This window comes from Misgurnus anguillicaudatus, chromosome 23 (assembly GCF_027580225.2).
Source record: "Misgurnus anguillicaudatus chromosome 23, ASM2758022v2, whole genome shotgun sequence".
NCBI classification, from domain to species: domain Eukaryota; kingdom Metazoa; phylum Chordata; class Actinopteri; order Cypriniformes; family Cobitidae; genus Misgurnus; species Misgurnus anguillicaudatus.
The window spans coordinates 20,607,804-20,624,439 of NC_073359.2; the positions used below are offsets into that span (position 1 = coordinate 20,607,804).

Sequence of the window (16,636 nt, forward strand, 5' to 3'; positions counted from 1 at the left end):
TTAATATAAATGTAACCCACAGTTCAAATAGAAACATAAATAATATGAGTGAAATAAATAATATATAGAATAATATATAATATAATTAATAAATAGCAATAAATAGATAAATACGTTATTTAGAAACCACACAATATATTAAAATATTGATTTTGTAAAAGTTTTAATTCTTTTAATGATGTTGAACCATCCCTTTAGTTTAATATCACTCTGCCCCTTTAAGACACTTTCACAGTTATGCACGAGCTGTTTTGTTTTGTTTTGTTTTTTTAACATTAACGGCAGACGCTAACGGAAAATCGATAAGATACACACGGAATCCAGACACCTTAAACTAAACTCCAAAATTAGGCTTATTTAACACTTCTAATATTTTGTTCATCGAGAATCATCCCTATAACATCTTAGCGGTGGTTTTGAGGAGTGTTTTGAAGACGGTTTTGGTGAGTTTCACTGTGTTTTAATGTGTATTGAGTTCAATATATATTACAGTGTAACAAATTATCGGTGTGTACAATCAGCTTATGAATGTTTTATGTTAAAAAAGGGAAATGTATTTAATATTAAGATTATTCCCTTATACTTTGACATTGTATATTGATGTATTTGTATTTTGGGAAACGACAAAGCAAGTTGTTTGATGTTACCATGGTGACAGTCAGTAACGAGAGGAATCGCAATCCTCCGTTATCAGCGTAAAACATGAGAATAAGCAGTTGTTACTGTTGAGATAATTTATTTTATTTATATATTTGACATTTTCTTTATGGCCTGCTGTGCAGGCCAGGTTTTTTTCCCCTACACGGAAAAGTTTGTGGACAGCTCGACGCCGGATTGGACCTTTGGATAATCAGCGTATTGCGAGACAGCATACGAATGAACAGATATTTCAACTGGATACTAGATGGCGAGCCAACCCAAGGATCTCTAACCTGCAAGAACTGAAACACCGCACTCTGATCGCTTACACGGTTTGACCTGAACAAAGTGAACCACTGAGCTATATTCTTTTAATCACATTGGACATTGACCTTTGAACACATCGAATTGGACGGATCCTCTGAACTGAAATTCTGAAATTGCAACACAATAATTTAGATTTATTGAATAGAGAAATTGGTGAATAGGTGAATGTATGAATGAAAATTGGTTGATGTATTGTATTTTTTTTTTTCTTTTATGTTTTCTGTTAAAGTGAGACTCCAAAGTGTAGCAATTGCACAAACAAAAGAAACATTTAAATCCTTACATTTTACCTGCAAAGAAAGAGTTAGACCCTATAAAGTGAAACAATCACACTAACATAAGCACACTAAAATACGTACCTGTTCCCTTAAAGAAGAGTTAACTTAAAAGAAAACTAGAAACAAATAGCTTAAAAATAGTTAAAGCAACTGTTCTAAAAGAGCTGATTAAAATTTAATAGACCGGTCTAAGAACAAAACTAACCAGAATAAACCCATACTTAAACCAGTTAAATCCATTTAAACTTATTTAAATAAGAAAAGATTAAATATAAAGGATTTAAAATTATTTATTATACATATCGTACTGTAAATATTTATTGATTATTTATTGATCTACATTGATTATTTATTGACACATCTTTTACTGTAAATATTTATTGATTATTTATTGATCTACATTTTGTGGGGTAAATATTTATCAATACATTTATTGAATAATTTATATATTTATTTAATTATTCTATTTATCTTACTAACTTACCTATTCCATTCTTATTCCTGTTCAGTAAACTGCTAATTAATTTATATAAGTTTTCATGTCTCATGTGTCTTTTCTAATATAACATACACCACTCAACGAACCTAGAACTGGTCCAGTAGCATAGTTATTACGATTGCAGTGACATAAGTGCTACATAAATTTGATGACATATTATAAAACAACAGAAAGAATCTCTTACAAAAACATGGTTTACCTACAGTGAAGCACAAATTTAACATGATCTCAAAACCATGATATTTGTTGTGGTAAAATATGGTAATACAAATAGTAATAAATACACCAAAAACATGGTTATTTCATCTTACTATAATAAAACCATGGCTAATTTTTAGAAAGGATGTCACTGAACATTTTAAAATTTCAATGTATTTTTAATCAATAAAATACCATCATAAATTAAACATGGGCACCGGAGGGAAATAAAATGTGGGTGGGTCCTCCCAAAATTATAAATATACATTTTATTTGATAAAAACTTTATATAATAATATGAAGTTCGAAATCAGCTGTGTGGTAGTCAAGGCTGTAGCTAAAACTCGAAATGGAGTTTTTTTTTAGGGCATTCCTCAGGTGGATCTAATATCATTGATCTTAAAAAGCTGTTGGGTCTTGTCTCACCCACATACTATAATTCCGACGCCCATGAAATTAAATTACGTTTTAACTGATTTGTGCAGGTGCTGAACAAATATATCTGTGTTCTGATCCATCAATACAGCTTTTAGGAATCCATGTCTTCTGACTTTGGGCCAAAACACAGGTGGTGGTCGAGCGGTCAGGATCTTGATGGTTGGTCACGGATTCCTTCTTGAGTTTTGAGAACGTCAGCGGTTTACCATCAGTCCAAGTCCAATTCTCTGGACTGCCCGTGAGTCCTGCATAATATAGCAATATATTGTTTAGCGCTCTCTATTAGTCATTTTCGTGCACTACTGTAAACTTACCAATCCAGAATGCTTGCTTTCCAGCGAATTTCCACATCCACTTCATATCGATCTTCGATTGCACGCTTGTCAAGTTGCTTTGAAGCCTAATTTGGAAAATAGAAAAGATGTCTGTTGTGTGTAGATTAAATATGCATGTGTGTATATTTAATCTTTACAACAAGAAAAGTGTTACTTACAACATGCAAGCGTGTTGTGCACTGCTCCAGCTTGCGGTACCAGGGCCCAAAATATAGCAGTTTCTCCGGTGGTGAGTCCAACTGTATGACATGAGAGCTCATTACAACATATTATAATATTTAAAGGTGCATTGTGTAACTTTTAGAAGGATCTCTTGACAGAAATGCAATATAATATCCATAACTATATATTATATTATCAGTGGTGTATAAAGACCTTACATAATGAACTGTATTGTTTTATTACAGTATGTTAAAATGAGCCATTTTAATCTATGTACACAGTGGGTCCCCTTACATGGATGTCGCCGCCATGTTTCTACAGTAGCCCTTAACTCATTCCCCGCCATTGACGAGTTATCTCGTCAATTATGAGTTAATATTTAACTAATTAATATGCCTTTCTGGACGAATTTCAAAGTGAAAGTGTAATACCACTAGTTTGTTGTTGTTACGCCCACTAGCGGTTGCTGAATGCAGGGCAGGGAAACCATAAAAAGTTATATTGACTTGAAATGAAAAAGTGAATTAAATGAATAACTGCATTAACTGAGTATAAAATAATTAAATATAGTCTGTGTAGTATCTGCTGTATGATGATCATTTTATTATAAGTATCGAGTAGCAGAATGTACTTCAATAATGTTATATACCCTACATGACAATCCTTTCTTATTTGAAGAATATTACACATCTTGTCACACTACACAGGATCTTTAGTGTTATCTAAACATCACGTGTTATATTTAATAAATCAATAAAAGTAAGACTAATTTAAAAAATAATAAGAGAAGTGTCATGCTGTAAGTATTTTGTTCAATATCTCCATTTAAGTAAATAACACCATTAGCAGGTTCAGATGTGTTTGATTTGGGTTGGAACTGAATTCTAAAGGACAGGTGGTGAACTTCAGGAACAGGAATGGAAACCTATGGTTTTTTAGAGCAACTGCAAATTTTTGGAGGATGGAAATGTTACATTAGTGCCCATAGTAACATGTATGTTCTAATATGTCCTTTATCATTCAATATATCCAAATATCTCCATAGCTTTAGAAAAAGACCAACTATATGCCAAATGACGCTAAGGATCTGTGAAAAGGAAGACCTGTGTCATTGTGTGGGTCAGTGTTAAAGGGATAGTTCACCCAAAAATAATAATTCTGTCATAATTTACTCACCCTCATGTTGTTACAAACCTGAATAAATGTCTTTGTTCTGATGAACACAAAGGAAGATATTTTGAGAAATGTTTGCATACAGTTTGTGGGCCCAATTTACTTCCATAGTATACTTTTTTCCTACTATGGAAGTGAACGGGGTCCATGAATAGTTTGCTTACAAACAATTCTCAAAATATCTTCTGTTGTGTTCACCAGAACAAAGAAATGTATTCAGGTTTATAACAACCTGGGTGAGTAAATGACAGAATTTTCATTTTTGGGTGAACTATCCCTTTAAATGCACATTCCTATCAGAGACTGCAGGCAGAGACAACTTCTGTCCCTTATTAAATAATTAATTATTATTTAGCATCATGTGTTTCTGTATACCCATTTACTGTATCATGTCAGCATTATCATCTAAGTATCATATGTTAACATTTCTGGCTCAATAATGACAATGTATTTACACACACATTTATTATAAATTGAGATTCTTCTCATATTATCTAATAAGTAAAAGAGAGTGATGAGTTTGTTTATGAATTGACAGAATTGATGTGGAAATGTGTCGTAACATTTATTAACTTGCGTTTAATTTATTCAACCACTGATACTTGAAGATATATTAATAATGTACAAAATTAGGTAAAATATTCAGTCCAATAACAAATGACAATCAATTTTATTAAGAAAATATTTTATTTTCAAAAATAATAAAAAAATAAATTTTCTACGACAGAGATAGACATCAATTGATATTTGTAACTGTAAATGTAATAAAACTGCTTTAACATTATAATATGTGCTTCCACGCCTGCTGAACACTCATCATAAGTGCACGCATGCGCAGACGTCCCATAAAGCTTAGTGTCATTAACTAAACTCGTGACTCGCTCCGTCTGCGGTTCACCTCCAGGGGTTCAGCTGATCTGTCTTTTATACATCTGATAAAACTAAAGACTCTTCAGAGATAAAGGATGCAAAACTACTCTATCAAGAATAACATGAGATGAGCAGAAACACTGTGTGTTAATGTTTTTATGAATATATCTCAGTTCATTCAGAGCATCACTGGATGTTTATCATTTCAAATGACTCATAATAATAAAACAGTGACTTTACAAAGTAACATTTTTAATAAAATGACTTACCTCGGAAACAGATGAATAAAATATTGTGCTGCTTTATAAGTCACCTCCTTCATGTGGCCATCAAGATCCCTGCATGCAATGTGATAAAGAAAACAATGTGAATCATATACAAACATTAACAGTCAACACTTCATATACCGATCTCTCTTACAGTGTAAACCTTACAGATGTTTTCACCTTTACATAGTAAAAAAAAATATATGGTCAAGTTTTCATTAGTCGTCCATGTCATAACCAATCAACTTTAATGTTTGCTTATGATAATAAAAATAAGTGTTATGCTGCAGTCAGAAATATCTCATATATTATACGTCATAAGCTGTAGGGAGACGTTTTTAAACCTTCTGATTTTTTAAGCTTGTAATCAGATTGTTAGAAGATGTCAAGATCTTGAATTGATTTTAAGTTAGTTTACAGTTTACTGCTTGAACTCATCTGTGATCTGTTCTGCTTAGTGTTACTATAAGAATTAAGTGAAGTTTCTCTCCCAGTGATTTCAACCTAACTTGGGTCTTTGTCTTATTAGGTTTACAGTAAGCTTGCTTTCTAGTGGGTGATGGAAATGTTGGTAAAACCTGATTACATTTAAATTACATTTAAGTTTGTCACAATAAATGAACATAATAATTGTCTCAAATAATGTTTGTTTTCTGCACTAATCTCTGTTTCATAAAAAAATATTTTTATTTATTTTCTCCACATGAGGGTGGGGTTTGAGGAGGTCAGGTTGATGCTCCTCTTGATATTTTTTAAATCAATCCAAGTCTGGGTTTCTTGATCGGGGAGACCATGTCTTCAGATAATTCCTGCAAAGAAAGCAAACAGAGATTTAAGACGCTAAATAACTTTTTAATCGAATTTGTTTTGCTCAGAGCTCTGTTATAAATCTACCTGAGCAGTACAAGGAGCCGGACGCTTTAGACAGCGACGCTGAGGAGGAGGAGAGACGGTTGGAGGCACTTGCTGGATTGGCTGACTGAGATTAGATAAAAACATATAAAAGTACTGTGAGAATTGCATCAGCAAACAATTAAAATATCACTAAAAGATCTAAAACATGATAAAAGATCTTAAATCAAAAACTAAATGTAATATAACAAAGGTTAAGGTTGAAATAAAGACTTACTGAGAAACAGAAGAAGAGTCCGCCTCCCCAGCGTCTGCTTTATTTTGCTGTAAATAAAACAATCAAAGTTTTAATAAATGAAATTCCTAATGAAATTGTCATTAATAATGTTTAGGGCTTTGGTGAAATCTACCTGAGAGGACGTCTGGGCCTGAGGAGGCGTGACCTCATCCAATGGCCCAAACAGTCTGGCCTTTTTTGGCTTTGGCTCCATCTCATCTCTGACTCCATTATTTTGCTGTAATTAAGATTTAATACACGTATATTAAAAAACATTGAAATTAACATTAAGTCCTGCTAAAGGCTTCAGTTTAAATCTACCTGTAGAGGAGATGGAGCCCGACGCTTCCTGGACGGAGGTAGAGAAGGAGGCGCAAGAGGAGGCCTTTGATCTTGAGGAGGTGAAAGTCTACACATACAAATAAAGATACTGTAAGAACTGTTTCTGCTAACATTTAAACAATAAAAAATTTAAAACACAGCTAAACGTAATACTAGACTGGTTACAGATGAATTTATAGAGACTTTGATAAACTTACTGAGACGACGGAGGCGTTTGGGGCTGAGGAGGCGCGAATGCGGCCGAAAGACCACTGGGAGATGACGGTCTAAAAACACATTTAAATATATTGTCAAGAACTGTTTCTGTAAACATTTGTGCAAATAAAAAAGGTAAAGTGTAAAACAGACAGACAATGATAAACTTACTGAGCTTTAAGATCATTTGCTGTTAAGCAGAGTTTGGCCCTCTTTGGGGTCGGCTCCATCTCATCTCTGACTCCATTATTTTGCTGTAATTAAGATTTAATACACGTATATTAAAACAAACTGAAATTAAGATTACGTTTTGCTAAACCCTTCAGTTTAAATCTACCTGTAGAGGAGATGGAGCCCGACGCTTCCTGGACGGAGGAGGTGGAAGTCTACACATACAAATAAAGAGACTGTAAGAACTGTTTCTGCTAACATTTAAACAATAAAAAAGTTTACTGTACAAGATTTAAAAACACAACTAAAAGGTAATACTAGACTGATTACAGATGAATTTAGAGAGATTTTGATAAACTTACTGAGAAGATGAACGGTCCTCAAGCTTCATGTCCTGCAAAGCGTCTGCGATATTTTGCTGTAAATAAAACAATCATGTTTAATACATTTACATACTTTTTCATTAATATTTACACTAATAATGTTCACAATCTACCAGAGAGGACAGAGGTGCCTGGGGCTGAGGAGGTGCAAATGCAGCTGGAGGCCGTGGAGCAGGTGCAGGAGGAGGGGAGGAGAGGACCCCTGCTGGAGGAGGCGTATGGGGCTGAGGAGGCGCAACTGCGGCTGATAGACCATGTGGAGGTGAATGTCTAAAAACACATTTAAAAATTGGTTAAGAACCATTTCTGCAAACATTTAAAATATTAAGTTTACTGTAAAAGATTTAAAAACACAACTGAACGTAATACTAGACTGGTTACAGATGAATTTAGAGAGACTTTGATAAACTTACTGAGAAGATGAACCGTCCTCAACCTCCATGTTCTCCACAGCGTCTGTGTTGTTTTGCTGTAAACAAAACAATCATGTTTAATACATGTACATGAAATTAGTTTTTCATTAATATTGACACTAATAAGCTTCACAATCTACCAGAGAGGACGAAGGCGGAGGTTGAGGAGGTGCAACTGCTGCTGGAGGCTGTGGAGCAGGTGCAGGAGGAGGGAAGGAAAGGACCCCTGCTGGAGGAGGTGCAACTGCGGCCGACGAACCATGTGAAGGTGAAGGTCTAAAAACACATTTAATAAAATGTTAAAGAACTGTTTCTGCTAACATATGAACAATAAAAAAGTTTACTGTAAAAGATTTAAAAACACAGCTAAAGGTAATACCACACTAGTTACAGATGCATTTAGAAAGACTTTGATAAACTTACTGAGATATGGAACTGTCCTCAACCTTCATGTCCTTCAGAGCGTCTGTGATATTTTGCTGTAAATAAAACAATCATGTTTAATACACTTACATACTTTTTCATTAATACTGGCACTCATAATGTTCACAATCTACCAGAGAGGACGGAGGCAGAGGTTGAGGAGGCGCAAACGGAGTTGCCAAGCCATATGGAGGTGAAGGTCTAAAAACACATTAAAATATATTGTCAAGAACTTTTTCTGAAAACATTTAAACAATAAAAAATTATGTTTACTGTAAAAGATTTAAAAACACTTCTAAACTTAATACTAGACTGGTTACAGATGAATTTAAAGAGACTTTGATAAACTTACTGAGAAGATGAACCATCAACCTCCATGCCCTCAACAGCGTCAGCGGTATTTTGCTGTAAGTAAAACAATCAGAGATTTAAAACATTTACATGAAACTACGTTTTCATTAATATTGACACTAATAATGTTCACAATCTACCTGAGAGGACGGAGGCGGAGGTTGAGGAGGCGCAACCGGAGTTGCCAAGCCATCTGGAGGTGAAGGTCTAAAAACACATTAACAAATATCGTTAAGAACTGTTTCTGCAAACATTTAAACAATAAAAAATATGTTTACTGTACAAGATTTAAAAACACAGCTAAATGTAATACCACACTGGTTACAGATGGATGTAGAGAGACTTTGATAAACTTACTGAGAAGATGAACCGTCCTCAACCTCCATGTCCTCCACAGCGTCTGTGTTGTTTTGCTGTAAATAAAACAATCATGTTTAATACATTTACAACTTTTTCATTAATATTTTCACTGATAATGCTTACAATCTACCTGAGAGGACGGAGGCGCCTGGGGCTGAGGAGGTGCAACTGCAGCTGGAGGCTGTGGAGCAGGTGCAGGAGGAGGGGAGGAGAGGACCCCTGCTGCAGGCTGTGGAGCAGGTGCAGGAGGAGGGGAGGAGAAGACCCCTGCTGGAGGCTGTGGAGCAGGTGCAGGAGGAGGGGAGGAGAGGACCCCTGTTGGAGGCTGTGGAGCAGGTACAGGTGGAGCGGAGGAGAGGACCCCTGCTGCAGGCTGTGGAGCAGGTGCAGGAGGAGGGGAGGAGAGGACCCCTGCTGGAGGCTGTGGAGCAGGTGCAGGAGGAGGGGAGGAGAGAACCCCTGTTGGAGGCTGTGGAGCAGGTACAGGTGGAGGGGAGGAGAGGACCCCTGTTGGAGGCTGTGGAGCAGGTACAGGTGGAGCGGAGGAGAGGACCCCTGCTGGAGGCTGTGGAGCAGGTGCAGGAGGAGGGGAGGAGAGGACCCCTGTTGGAGGCTGTGGAGCAGGTACAGGTGGAGGGGAGGAGAGGACCCCTGCTGCAGGCTGTGGAGCAGGTGCAGGAGGAGGGGAGGAGAGGACCCCTGCTGGAGGCTGTGGAGCAGGTGCAGGAGGAGGGGAGGAGAGGATCCCTGTTGGAGGCTGTGGAGCAGGTACAGGTGGAGCGGAGGAGAGGACCCCTGCTGGAGGCTGTGGAGCAGGTGCAGGAGGAGGGGAGGAGAGGACTCCTGCTGCAGGCTGTGGAGCAGGTGCAGGAGGAGGGGAGGAGAGGACCCCTGCTGGAGGCTGTGGAGCAGGTACAGGTGGAGCGGAGGAGAGGACACCTGCTGGAGGCTGTGGAGCAGGTGCAGGAGGAGGGGAGGAGAGGATCCCTGTTGGAGGCTGTGGAGCAGGTACAGGTGGAGCGGAGGAGAGGACACCTGCTGGAGGCTGTGGAGCAGGTGCAGGAGGAGGGGAGGAGAGGACTCCTGCTGCAGGCTGTGGAGCAGGTGCAGGAGGAGGGGAGGAGAGGACCCCTGCTGGAGGCTGTGGAGCAGGTACAGGTGGAGCGGAGGAGAGGACACCTGCTGGAGGCTGTGGAGCAGGTGCAGGAGGAGGGGAGGAGAGGACCCCTGTTGGAGGCTGTGGATTTGCGGGAGGAGGTGTGGACTCCTCACGAGATGCCTTCGGTTCCACCGTAAACCAAAGGTCACTCCACTGCGGAAAACCTTCTGAGAACAAAATAGAGAGGTTAAATGAAACAACTTGATGACAACAAAATGATTTTCAAAAATAAACTAAATCAAGTGCCTCCACACCTTTCACGGGAGCTGGTGGCTTCAATTCAGCCCTGGGGACCACCCGGCCGATCCAGGGCAGAGAGAGAGGTGCTGGTTGGATGCTGAGTGGCTCCACGTCACTACAGTCATCCAAAACAGAGGAACTCCTGAAATATCAAAATAATAATTCAGTAAATTAGAGCTAAAAACTAAAATCTTGGAAATAGACTGCTCTGATGTAAGACACATGAGACCAGACATCCATTACAAAGAGTTTTAATGTTGTGTAAGTCTTATGTTACCCTTTGGTAAGAGAGCTGATATCAGAGCCTGTTCCAGACTCAGAAGATAGCTCATGGTGGGATGAAGACTTTGACCCCCCCTCCTCAAAGTCTTCATCCGCAACCACGGCTTTCTCCTCTGGACCTGTAAGTGAAAAGAACAGATAAAAATTAAGGATTCCAGCATCATCCTTAAATCCAGCATATCGGGATTGTCATTCTGAGATTCAGTGTCAGTGTGGTAAAGGACAGCAAAACATTCAAAGCTTCAAATAATCGTTATTTTCAGAAAATGTTCATTTATTGTTAATCAATCCTACAAAAACCACATCGACTACACATTAACTGCAAAAAATAATGATCAGTATTCATAAGGGAATGATTAGAGAATCATTAAAAAGTCCTCTGGCTAAAGGTGTCTCTATCTCACACACATTTCACTCAGTGTTTTTTTTAACATCAGTCACAGATATTTTTGGACTTAAACAGATTACAGGTGAGAATGTATGAACTTACAGGCTTCCTCTGGCACCGCAGGAGTCTGAGGAGCGGCTGCTCCGTCAGATGAACTCACTTCGGATGTCACCGAGTCGTGAGCATCCTCCTAGAAATCACACGATCATCAGTTAACACTCTGGTTGGCAGTGTTGGGGGTAACGCATTACAAGTAACTTGAGTTACGTAATAATATTACTTTTCTGAAGAAACGAGTAAAGTAACGCATTACTTTTTAAATGTACACATTAATATTTAAGTTACTTTTTCAAAAAAGTAACTCAAGTTACTTTTTTAGTTTAATTAATTTGATTAAAAATATGTACTGAAATAAACTAAACGTATGCACTCTCTGTGCCTGTGTGGAAACAGTTTGAGTCAGAAACTGAGATGGCAGGCCAGAGCTAAACATTTTTGTGATAAAATATGCAATTTCTGAATGCAGAACTTTTCAGTCATAAAAACACCTGCAAGGCCTGAAAGAGATCAAGCTTTAGCCAAGAAAAAGTAACGCAAAAGTAACTAAAAGTTACGTAAGCATTACTTTCCATGAAAAGTAACTAAGTAATGCAATTAGTTACTTTTTTTGGGAGTAACTTAATATTGTAATGCATTACTTTTAAAAGTAACTTTCCCCAACACTGCTGGTTGGTATTGAAATGTGATGTTTTACTTTTGAAATTACATAATTCATCTCTATGAAAACTCTCTGAAGGTGACACAAGCAGACAGAATCTCACCTGATGTGTGCCGGCTGCCTTGTCGGATGGAGGTGTGGACACCTCAAATGAAGCATTGTGGTCCACCGTGTCAGAAAGGTCACCCCACTGCGGAGAACCCTCTGAGAACAAAGCAAAGAGGTTAAATGAAACAACTTGATGACCACAAAATGATTTTCACAAATATACTAAATCAAGTCTGTCCACACCTTCCACGGGAGCTGGTAGCTTCATTCCAGCTCTGGGGACCCGGCCGACCCAAGGCGCAGATGGTGCTGGTTGGATGCTGAGGGCTTCAACCTCCCTACAGATGTCCACAACAGAAGAACTCCTGAAAATATATCAAAGCAAAATTGTAAATTAGAGCTAAAATCTTGGAAATGGACAGCTCTGATAAAAGACACATAATTACAGACATCCATTACAAAGAGTTTTAATGTTGTGTAAGTCTTATTTTACCCTTTGGTGAGAGAGCTGGTGTCATAGCCTGTACCAGACTCAGAAGATAGCTCATGGTGGGATGAAGACTCTGACCCCCCCCTCCTCAAAGTCTTCATCCTCGACCACGGCTTTCTCCTCTGGACCTATAAGTGAAAAGAACAGATAAAAATTAAGGATCTCAGCATCATCTTTAATTCAGCATATCGTCCAGGATTGTCATTCTGAGATTTAGTGGCAGTGTGGTAAAGGACAGCAAAACACTTCAAAGCTTGAAATAATTGTTATTTTCAGAAAATTTTCATTTATTGTTAATCAATCCTACAAAAAACACATCGACTACACATTAACTGCAAAAAGTAATGATCAGTATTCATAAGGGAATTATTAAGGAATCATTAAAAAGTCCTCTGGCTAAAAGTGTCTCTATCTCTCTCTCACACACATTTCACTCAGTGTTTTTTGTTTGAACATCAGTCACAGATAATGTTGAACTTATACAGATTACAGGTGAAAATGTATGAACTTACAGGCTTCCTCTGCTGTCGACTCTGGAGGAGGTGGCGTGATCACACCGGACCTCACCGAAGCCTCAGCATCCTGATGCGGACTGCTCGGTTCACCGAGCGCCTCCTCCTGTAAAACAGGAACGGAGGGCGCGATGAACTGAGGAGCAGAAACGGCTCTGCTGATTGAAACAGTGGGCCGATTCTCCTTGATAAACAGGAGAGTCGACCCTTTGTCCAACTCAGCAAGAAACTCGTCTGCTGAAAGACAGCTCCGCGATCCTCGTTCAACAACGATAACGGGATTCATGATAAACACAAAATCCACAAGACAAACAAACACGCAAAACAAACACCACAAAAAAGCACTAAAAACGCTGAAAATAGCCTTGGACTCGAGAAAGTACCAAAACACGCCGAACTGTAAACCCACGAAATAATGAAGGGCGTGCTGACTTATATAGCCTCTGAAACTCGACGTAATAATCACTGCATTGCAGCGTCACCCTTGCGAAAATTAACCATGGTTACTGTAGTATGACAACCACAACAGAAACATATATTTTTTAACAAAATATAATATATTTTCATTATAAATTTATATTTATATAATTGCTTTATAAATATAAGTTTTATCATGAAATGTCTATCTTTCTATATTAGATAAAAAATCTTCAACAATATTCGCTTCAGTTCAAGTCCAAAGTTTACAAATTTAAGAAGAAATATTTTGCATACAGCGCCCTTCAGATATTTTCTGAAGTAAATGATCACATCTTTTAAACTATTATATTATTTATGCTTAATATTTACACGTCAGTATTTGTTGTACTGCTTGCTATTTGTGTTGACCTTAATAAATAAATAAAACGCCATATATTTTGTCCAGAAAATGGGCGTTTATTATTGTATTAGTATGCTTGGTTTTAACTTTAAATAAAAATTGGATTGTTATGAGTTTAAATGTAACATCTTTTGAGGCAAATGTTCGTCTATTAACAGATTCGCATTCATAACAAACTGTGTTAGACATTAACATTTGTTTTTTATCATAGAAAAATCCATTTACAATCTTTAAGTTTAAAATGTTTTGAAATAAATGAGGTAGCAAACATAGAGACAAATATTCAAAGATTTAAACGGGGATCATTGTATATTTCAGTCTGAGCTTTTAAGAAGAATAATTAAAATGTATGTAAAATTGTCACCAGCTATGCATTTAAATAACTGTAGGTGTGTTGTAGATGACATACGTTTAGTTTACATTACAACCTCATTTAATGTTTGTTTATTATGACTTTCGATTCAAAACATTAAATACTTTACACAAATTAACATTTAAATTTTTTTTGTGATAATAAACAGCGCGCACACAAAAAATATTAAAAACACAAAATCGCATGAACAGAATCTATAAGTAACGTTAGATACATTTGTTTTTACATTTCAATATATATTTATATTCACATATATCTCTACACCCCGCACTTAATATATAAGCAATTAATAAAAAAATTACATTAAAACCACAAAACAAAAGAAGATTGAAATAATAGAAATGATAATAACAACAACAACAATGATCATCATAGTAAGTAAATAAATAAATTAAGAGGGAGTGTTATTGAACAGTTAATTTGGTGTAACCATAGGCTACATGTTTTCTGTATTTTCTATTTCACAAAAAGAAATAACGAAATAACACATTCTTTTTTATTAATCTGTCGGAGCCGATGATGTAGCGCTTGGACATGTGGTGCTTTTGCACTTTTCGTCGACCCGAGTTCGATTCCCGACTCGTGGTCATTTGCCTCTTCCATACCCCTCTCTCCTCTCTGTCCTCTCCTCTATTACTGATTAAATAAAAGGTAAAATGGCAACAACAAAAAAGAAATTATATCCTTAATTATTTTTGGTCAATTTTATTACAGATCACTATTCCTCGTATTTAAACATGAACCTTAAGATATTGAGTAAGTTTGGTGATATTGTCTCCTTAAACAGACATCATAGCAGTCTCACATAGCTGCCTGCAGATTAAGTGACGCCATAGCTTATATAACCAATCAGAATAGCGGAGCGGGAGCAAAAAGTATTTGCATAAAAGCGGACGTAGTTGGGCACACGCTCATGAGTCATGCAGCGCAGCCAACTGCGTCACGGTTATGCAGTATGTGGCAAAATGGCAGTTAATGATTTAATAAATATCATTAGATACATAACTTTAATATTTATTATTTATTAAATATATTAAATATGTTTATTAAAATAATTTTAAAATAACTGCTTAATTTAAACGATGTGATTTGTACATTTACTTAGAAGTGTATCAATAGCTTTTCAGTGTCTACTGTCATTATTCTATTTCAATCTATTTCAAGTTTAAGTTGCACAGTTAATAAGAAGTGGTTAAATAAATTGTTAACATATAATATTGACGCACATCTACATATAGGCCGTGGCACCGGGTTTTTCCACAAATGTACAAATCCAGTTTAATCTAAATTAATTATTGTTAAAATTATATCAGCAAGGCTAGTGACAATTATTGATGTTGTTGTAATTTGTGAATTTTTGTTCAAGAAAGATTAGGCTTGTTTGACTTCATGCAGCGCTGGAAGAACCGACAGTCGGATGACGTCAAAGTTCCGCGAGAGCGATTCCTCCGTATGATTTCACTACTCGCTCTCGCGGTACTTCATTTGGCTGTCGTGACACTTTAAAAATCTTAAAATAAAATCTCACAACACAAAAAGTGTAAAAAACTGAACACAATAATTTAAACGTAAACCGCACCGGCCTGTGGGCGGGCGCATCTATGGATATCTGTACTTTTTTTATGTTCTGATCTTGCTTTTGCAATCAGGAGTGGATTAAATGATGCAGACGGACCGAATAATATTATTAATATGAATGTTAGTAACGTTACTTACATATCATCTCATATGGTTCTGATAATTTCAAACGAATCCAAGAAACACCAGTAAGGGTCCACTCTTCAAAATGCATCCCACGTTAATCCAAAACAATGAAAATTGGGGGAAAATCCCGAACGATCCACCATTGTTTACATGCGCGCTTCCGGTTAGTATGATCGATCATGTTCATCTTCAATGAAATATAAATTCTTATCACTTAAAAGTCATGTCTTCCTGCTCCATTAATTTCTTCTAAGCAAAAAAACACAGAGTTTTACTGTATTGTCCAATCAGATAAGGTTTGAGAACTTTAAATGTCCAGGGAGCGTAACCATTGGGTAAACGGGTTGTCATTTTTTACACCTTAGGTTTTGATTGGATGAAGCCAAAATGCCTAGCCAGAGCCATAAAGATAGACATACGTGTAATAATATGTACATTTTCACCTCAGTTAATGCTTGTTTATTATGGTTTTCGATTCAAAACATTTAATACTTTACACATTTTTAAATATTTTTTCTTTTGTGATAATACAAAGCGTGCACACAAAAAAAGATTAAAAAACACAAAATCGCATGAACAGAATCAACGAGTAACGTTACATACATTTGTATTTACATTTAAAAAAATAAATAAAAAATAAACTTATATTCACATATTTCAAGCTCTACAACCCGCACTTAATATATATTTAGTGGTTATTTGACGTTATAAATAAAAATAAAAAAGCAAAATTATATCCTTAATATTCTTTTTGGTTAATTTTATTTCAAATCACTATTCCTCGTATTACACATGAACCTTAAAAAATTGAGTAAGTTCTCCTGAACAGATATCATAGCAGTCTCACATAGCTGCCTGCAGAATTAAGTGACGCCATAGCTTGTTAACCAATCAGAAATGAACCAGATGAACCTCATACAATCTCCCATTTGTGCCAAGTTGACTTTCGC

At 36.8% G+C, this 16,636-nt stretch overlaps 1 protein-coding gene and 1 long non-coding RNA gene across 3 annotated transcripts in view; both read right to left on the minus strand.

The window, feature by feature from the left end:
• Nucleotides 1–1,888: 1,888 nt before the first annotated feature.
• frem1b (Fras1 related extracellular matrix 1b) overlaps nucleotides 1,889–16,636 on the minus strand; it is a 136,768-nt gene continuing 122,020 nt past the window's right edge. For both annotated transcript variants that reach the window (XM_073862231.1, XM_073862232.1), the window contains 2 exons: nucleotides 2,694–2,779; nucleotides 1,889–2,624 (listed from right to left, as the gene is read on the minus strand). In XM_073862231.1, coding sequence (XP_073718332.1) covers nucleotides 2,410–2,624; nucleotides 2,694–2,779 — 301 coding nt within the window. In that variant the 3' untranslated portion in view covers nucleotides 1,889–2,409. The remainder of the gene's footprint in view (nucleotides 2,625–2,693; nucleotides 2,780–16,636) is intronic.
• LOC141359575 (uncharacterized) lies at nucleotides 5,940–6,364 on the minus strand. Its single transcript, XR_012366087.1, has 3 exons — nucleotides 6,315–6,364; nucleotides 6,080–6,164; nucleotides 5,940–5,994 (listed from the first exon to the last, which is right to left on the minus strand). It is a non-coding gene; the product is annotated as an uncharacterized lncRNA (long non-coding RNA).